General features: G+C 55.0%; 1 protein-coding gene across 4 annotated transcripts in view; it reads right to left on the reverse strand.

Annotated features, from left to right (window-relative positions):
• Window positions 1-6,771, reverse strand: part of INCENP (inner centromere protein) — a 29,593-nt gene extending 22,822 nt beyond the window's left edge. For 2 of the 4 annotated variants that reach the window (XM_079928163.1, XM_079928161.1), the window contains exons 1-4: window positions 6,684-6,771; window positions 3,414-3,564; window positions 2,901-3,014; window positions 1,292-2,085 (exon numbers count right to left, since the gene is read on the reverse strand). In XM_079928163.1, the coding sequence (XP_079784289.1) occupies window positions 1,292-2,085; window positions 2,901-3,014; window positions 3,414-3,553 (1,048 nt within the window). In that variant the 5' untranslated portion in view covers window positions 3,554-3,564; window positions 6,684-6,771. Of the gene's footprint in view, window positions 1-1,291; window positions 2,089-2,900; window positions 3,015-3,413; window positions 3,565-6,683 lie in introns of all 4 variants that reach the window. The other 2 variants (XM_079928162.1, XM_079928160.1) reach the window with 1 other exon arrangement.
• Between the last annotated feature and the right edge of the window lie 648 nt (window positions 6,772-7,419).

Here is a 7,419-nt window from a genome sequence, read left to right on the forward strand (position 1 = left end):
GAGGGTCACCCAGGCCACACCTCCACTGAGCTTCAGGGACCCAGGCCATCTGCAGTTTTATCATCCAGTTTTGTTTTGATTTAGATGGACTGAGCTGTACCATAGCCAAGCACTAAGATGGGTCCTCTACCCACATTCAAGGCAGGTGTTCTTACCATTTAACACATGGGGAAACTGAGGTTCGGAGAAGGGTGTGCCCCAGGACCCCAGGCTCTGTGTGACTCCAAGGCTTAACCACTGTGTTTGACTGGCTTCCTTCCACAGGACTGGGTCAAAGGCGAATCAAATCAGAAGCCCACCCGTGTGCAGGGCAGGGGGCCGAGCAAACGGACTGGCTTAAGAAGAGCTTCTGGATGTCTGACCAGAAGCATGGGGAGGGCCTCTAGGGTCTCTCCCCAAACCTCCCTCTAGAGTTCCAGGCTTGCCCGCCCCCTTGGGCCCCTGCCCAGGATCAGATTCACACCTGAGGAAATCTCGAAGGCAGGGCAGAATCACTGGGGCCCTTCTGAGAATCCAAAAATGAACAGTGTGCCAGACCGCATGTCTGCACAGGCCCCCGATTGTGTGTCCTTGAGCCCCAGGCCCTGGAGCAAACCCTTCCCCAGGCGGGGAAGAAACCGGGCCCAGGGAGGTGCCCTCACCTGCCTGACAAGCCCGCCCTGTGGCTTTCCACCTGGCCTCCTCAGCAAGCAGCCACCATCCCAGAAGGGACGAAACATGTGGGGCTCTTCCCAATTTACAGACTTGGTAGCCTCCTTAAGCCTCAGTTTAAATGTACAGCTGGGGCCAGACCGAACAGTTACGTTAACAGGAGGTGGCCCACAAACACGGTGAATCTAAGCGAGCCTCCACAGGAAGGAAGGGGAACACGCGGGCCCTGGGGAAGAGGCCCAGGTTCAAGCTCAGCATGGCATTAACCACGGGGACACTGCGGCCAACGGCCCCGGACCTCAGTTTCCTCATTTGTAAAACAAGAGCGTGGGACCAGATCTGCCCTGTCCAACGTGGTAGCCACTAGGTACGTGCGGCAACTTAAATCTGAACTATGTAAAATGTAATAAAACTAAAAATTCAGTTCCTCGATCAAACGAGCCACATTCTGAGGGCTCAACAGCCATTCGTGGCTAGCTAGTGGCTACAGTATAGGACGGCACAGATCCGGAACACTTACGCCACCGCAGAAAGTTCTGTGGACAGCTCCTTGCTAAACGGTCCCCAGAGCCCCTCTGGCTGAGCCAGGCATGAAGGACCACCCTCCGCAGCCTTGCCCAGAGCTGAGCCCCAGACTCACAGATGATGCGGGCGGAGGCGGCCGGCTCTTTGGTGGCCTTCCTGGCAATCCTTCTGCTTGATCTTCGGATGGTGCTCTCCTCTTTGGAAACCAGGGAGTAATTCTGGGCCAGCGAGACCTGGGGACCCGGGGAGGACGGGGCGATCAGGCTGCGCCGCACTGACCTGCGGTCCACACGGGAGCCCGTGGGTGTGGAGAAGTTATCCGGCAGGATGGGAGCCAGCACCCGCTCCTGCCACGGGGAGGCCGGAGAGCTGGGCGAGTCCTGCGGGCCTGGGGAGGTCGCGGCAATCCTGAGCTTGGAGGCGGACCTTCCTGCTCCAACCCCTCGGCCCTTGGGGTCCTGGGGTGTAGTTATCAGGGAGCTCACGGTGACAGACTCCAGTCTCCCGGTCTCTGGCTTCTGGGGTGTAGAGTCCTCCTCCGAGGTCAAGGTGATCTGGGAGGCCAGAGCAGCGGCTGGAGCCGGGGTGGGGGGTGGAGCCTGGGCAGACTGGAGCTGGCTGAGGTGCTGCTCAGCGCTCCGGCGCTCGCTGATGCCAATCTCCACCATGGGTACCAGCTGGCACTGGGCCGGGCTCTCCTTGGGCTTCTCGGTCAGCACCGGGGGAGACTCAGGGGTGGGCGAAGGCGTGGCTGCCGTGGAGGTTGCTGCAGCTGCGGCCGCAGCACGGGTCACCCGCCGCAGGACGGAGCCGTTCTCCCCCACCACTGTGGCCAGCTTCTCCACCTTGTCCTTGCTGCGGAGGTGCCGGGAGCTCCGATGGCTGCTCCGCGTCTTTCTGCGGGACAACCTGCTGGAGGAGGTGGAGCAGAAGCTGAGATGACCCAGCAGGGCGGGGAGGCTCCCCAAAATTCCAGCTGCAGGCACCGGCCTCCCCAGGAGCCGCCAGCTCAAGTGGAGTCTGAAGCGGAGGGCTAGGAGGCAGGAGACCGGGGTTCTGGTCCAGGCTCTGCTGCCTCTAGCCGTGACACCCCGGCTGCCCCTCTCTGGGCCTCAGTCTCCCTATCTGTAAATTGGGATGATGCCTGTCCTCTCAGAACCACTGGGAAGATTAAACTCCCCTAAACCTCCCACTGACCGGGGTCACACTGGGCCAAGCACCTTGCTGGAGGCATTGCTCATGCTGTCGCCTAAACCACCAGACAGCCCTGAGAGGCAGGGACCATTATCCTCACTTTAGACTCCAGAAACTTAGGCTTAGAGACGTGGAAAATTAACCCAAGGACATACAGTTGCTAAGGGGCAGAGCTGGGGTGTGCACCCAAGACCACCTGACCCCCAAGACCCAGCCTCTCTCCCCTGGTACTTTGCAGCCCATGGTCGTTACCAGGGTAGTTATAACCAGCACAGCAACAGGGGGTTAGGGAACAGTGCCCGGTCTACACCTCTGGTCACTCTCCCCCAAGCAGAAGGTCAGGTTCTCTTGCTTCTCCTACCTCTGGAAGGAGAGGCCCAGATCAAACACCATCCCCACCTCCAACACACACAAGCTCTGGACTCCACGGCCTCGGGTCACGCTTCATTTCCCCTGGGCGGCTCCTCATGTCAGTTAATACCTGCGAATCAAGCTCTCCACGTGGGCCCCAAGCCTCCGGCCCCTCCTACCTTCTCCGGACGGGGTCTCTGTTTTCATCCTGAACATAAGAAATCCGTCTCTTTTTCCGTCGGTTCTTCTGAGAAGGTGTTTTGGGCATCAGCTCGGGCTCCTTGCTGAATTCTCTGTTTGGTACAAAGAGGGTGATGTTCGAGGCTGCCTGGAAACCATGGGTCCCCCTTCCCCACCCAGCCTGACCCTTGCCCCCTTCCTGGCAGTGCCTGGTCAAGCTGGGGTGACCAGCACCAAGCGAGCTCTCCAAGGCTGCACGTGAGTCACCGCAGGCACTCAGGGCTCCGCGCCCCCCCCCCCCCCGCCCCGCGACATGGCAGGGAGCAAGGTTGCCAGGCAGCCCCACCCTCTGAGGTGCAGCCCAGCACTTCTCCCCCTGCTTCCCATCACCCTAGCCCTGAGCATCCCGCGCACTCAGCAGGGACCGCTGGCAGCCTGTCTGTTCTGCCTGTCAGGTGGGGAAGCGGCCCCCGCTGGGGACTCAGGCAGCCCCGGGTCCGTCCCTCCCGCACCTGGTGAACATGCGCTCGGCCTCCTCCTCGATCTCCTCCAGCCACACCATGTCCTTATTGTCCACGTTGCAGACAAACTCCAAGAGCTTCTGGTCACAGAGCTCCAGCAGGTGAATGGGCCCTGGGGCTGTCGTCCCCATGATGGCTCTGTCTGGAGAAAGCAGAGATAAGAGGCATGAGGGTTCAGGGCTGGAATCTTCACACTCTTCAATGCCGCCCCATCCCCACCCCACACAGCACGTTGTCCCCAGAAGCCCACAATGACCAGCCAATTGTGGTGTCAATGGACCTCCTTACAAATGGCCGTCTCTGGGGCTTAAAAGGACAGGGCACGGCCAACTGCCTTCCTGGATCAGGAGAAACTGTGGTCCCACCAGGTAGGACCCCTTGACCTGCCCAAAGGCCTGCTCTTACCCTCCTAAGGGCTCCTCTCCTACTGTCGGAGGGTGAGTTACCCACGAGCTGACCCCAGGCATCAGGCCAGAGAACATCAAATCCAACTGCCTCTTTGGGAGGCCAGTGGCTGGAAGGGGTTCTGCGTCCCAAAGTAGTGGGTAAGAAAGCAGGGTCTACAGACAGGCTCTTCTCTAAGGGGCCCCTACAACCCTCTCCCTTGAGCTGAAATGTCCTTGAGACGCATGAGGGAGCACGAGGGGAGCGGATAAGCAATGTCTTGTTTTTAGGAAAACTTGTCTAGAAATATCAGGCAGTGGAAAATACAAAATTAGTTTTCTCTTAATTTCCTTTAAAAAAATTTTTTATTGAAGTATAGTTGATTTACCATGCTGTGTCAGTTTCAGGTGTATGGCAAAGTGATTCAGTTATACATATATATTTATTGTTTTTAAGATTCCTTTTTATTACAGGTTAATACAAGATACTGAGCACAGTTCCCTGTGCTATACAGTAGGTTATCTATTTTATATATAGCAGTGTGTATATCTTAATCCCAAACTCCTAATTTATCCCTTCCCCCTCTTCCCCCTTGGTAACTATATTTGTTCTATGTCTTCACTTAATTTCTTAAAAAACTAGGAACTCAAAAAAGCAAACAAATAAACAAACAAAAACAAAAAAACAACCGGCAACTCAGATATTCTCCTCAAAACTCAGTTATAAAATCATCACCAAAGCCCCAGGCAAGGAAGAAGTGTTCTATTCTGGTCATAGCAGGGGCTCAATAAATATCCCGACTGGTAGAGTGAATGAAAGAACAAATGACTGGGTGACAGTCGTTAGCCACAATAACAGACTGCATGTCTCATGCCATGGCAGTAACCCACCACCCTGGTCTACAACTTCAAAACCCAGAACCACGCATAGCTCAGCCTCCCACCTGAGATGGGAACTCCTGGAAGGAGGGGCTCAGTCACCCCTTACAGAGCTTAATGCCAGGTCCTGTTGCAGCCTCATAGGACTTCCTGGGGCCTGATTGCCAGGGCACACGAGCCTTTGTTCCTTGAGCAAGCTCTGCCCTCTGTCTGGAACCTTCTGTCTCCTATTTTGTGCAGCTCATTCCTCAGCACTTGGCTCTCAGCAACTCAGGGAGGACCTGACCACCAGCTACCATCCTATCCATCAATTTCAATTCTCCGCATGGCACTTGGGTGACTGTATCTGTTTGCTTGCTGCCTGTCTCTGACCACTAAGCGTTTGTTCCCTGAGGACAAGCCTTTGTCTGTCTTGCTCGCAGCTTTGAAAGCCCAGAGTATGGCACAGTGCCTGGCACAAAAGGGATACTTGTTAAATGAATTCATTCATCTATCAACTCTATACCTACAAATAAACATTCTACAGGTACTCCCACCCCAACACATACACACGTACAGGGACACCAAATGAACTCATTCTACACAGGTTAGGGCATGCCTCACTCATCCAAAGGCCTACTCCTAGATGCCAAAGGCAGAACTCATCAGGGCAGGGCCAATCGGGCAGGACTGCAGAGGCTTTGGGTAGAGACAGCTCTGCAGCCAGCCAGTCAGCGACACAGCCTCTCGGCTGCCATCCTTCTGGATCCCCCCAGTCCCTCTGTCCCAGAGCTCAGTCAGCCCTGGCTAAGGGCAGGAACACAGTTTGAGGCTAGGAAAGAGAAAAATGTTAAAGGAAGACAAAACACTTTGTTGCCATGGAAATCAACAACTTGCTCTTTTTTTTTTTAAAGTATTTGTTCAAAATGGCAAAGTGGGCGAAAGCTTCTTTCACAAAGTGCAAAAAGGTGTTTGGGCTTCTTCCACGAGGAAGTTTGTTTTCAGCAGCCTCAGCCTGGGTATTTAAAAAGGGTCATTGTCATTAGATCAGAGGTGACCCTGTGAAAGGAGGGATCAGTGTAAGAATGAGGGTCCTGGGAAAAGCAGCAAAAATCTCTTCAGCCCCTGCAAGAACCTGGGCACAAACCCAGAGCACCCTACATCCCACCAAGGGCGAAGGGTGCTTGTTCATTTTCGTCTCCCAATACTTCTCTCACATCATACACCAGACGAGGGCCCCACGGCCCTCCTTCACAATACCTGTTCTTTTGAGGGTGCAGGAAGTCGGGCACCTAACTGTGACCTCGCCTCAGCAAAGAAGGGTCACAACAGTTGCTTTCTTTAAAGAGTCCTACTCCGTGCTTGGACGGAGCATCATCTCATTTAATTCTCACCACAACCTCAAGGAGACCCTCGTGCAGATGAGCAAATCGAGGCAAAGAGAAGTTAAGTCAAGGGCAAGGCCTGGATGTAAATTGTGCTCTTAACCACAAGCTTTGCCGCCTACTCCATTTCAACCTCGGGAAGGCAGGGGCCAAGTTCTGGCTCTGGGCGCCCCAGAGAAGGCCACTGTCAGTGAACGTGCTTGGGAAATGACAAGATCAGGGGTAGCAGTGGACTCCAGAAATGGTCACTTTAAAATGTTGCTCAGCCGATGGGGGAGGTGTTGAGCGAGAGTTAACTGTACAGAAATGCCATCTGGCATAATTCCGTCACACAAGCCGGTCGGTGTGCGCTTCCTGTGCGTCCAAATCAACAAAGGGCCTCCTGGGCACAAAAGAAGGTGCTAGGCACCGGGAGGGGGAAGGGACGGGGTTATTCTCTAGGATGGAGGGTGGGGGTCATCTCTGGCCCCAGGACCAAGGCAGGTCACCTCGTCACTTGGAAGAGGTGATCCATCCACTGCCAGGCCGCAACGGGGGGTAGAGGGTCACGTCACGCCCCCGGTCCGGGGCTGGAGGAAGGGGTAACAAATCGCTAACTACCCCCCCACCCCCGCCGGTCGCCCGCGCGCACTCACTCGACTGCACCGCGTCTCCTAAGTGCTGCTCCGATCCAAGTCCGACGACCTTCCCAGCACAAATCTCAGCCCGCCCAAGTCCCACCGCTCCCGGCCTCCAAAGCTCGCGGCTGCAAGGAAGCAACGGGGCGGTGCAGCGCGGGCCAAACCTACGATTTTCAAAACTGAAGGCTCGACCAATCCCCGGCAAGTTTGTCTGTGCGGCTGCAGAAACCTAAGCCAATCAAGTAAAAGGAAGCACCAGTCCGGCCATCTATTGGCTACTTGGATTGGCAATCTGCGGGACTAAGAGGCGGGGAAAGGAAGCTTTGAAACTTTAACCCGAACAGCTTCCGGGAACGGCGGCGCGCGACCTAGAGAGTGAGTCGCCCGCGGTGGGGGTTGCGCGCGCAGGACCTCGCACGCCGGAACTACACGTCCCAGCGTGCACTGCGAGTGCCCTAGGGGACGTGGGAAATGCGTGGGGCCTTAAGTCGTGGACCTGGAGGTTGTGCTCTTTCTGGGAGTCTTATGCTTTGCCATTGCCATTACTTCACCCAATTTGTCCTCTATACGAGACTCTGCCACTTTTGAGAAATAATACTTGCTATAGACTTGATAATGTTTCTTAATGATTTCAACTTAAAATTACAAACTGAAACAGCACTTACATGCAAAATTTATGATACAGTGAAATCATTTCGATGACAATTAACAATGTTTGAGTCACAGGTAAAGCCAAGTTGCTTATATGCTT

Source organism: Stenella coeruleoalba (genome assembly GCF_951394435.1).
Source record: "Stenella coeruleoalba genome assembly, chromosome: 8".
Taxonomy (NCBI): domain Eukaryota; kingdom Metazoa; phylum Chordata; class Mammalia; order Artiodactyla; family Delphinidae; genus Stenella; species Stenella coeruleoalba.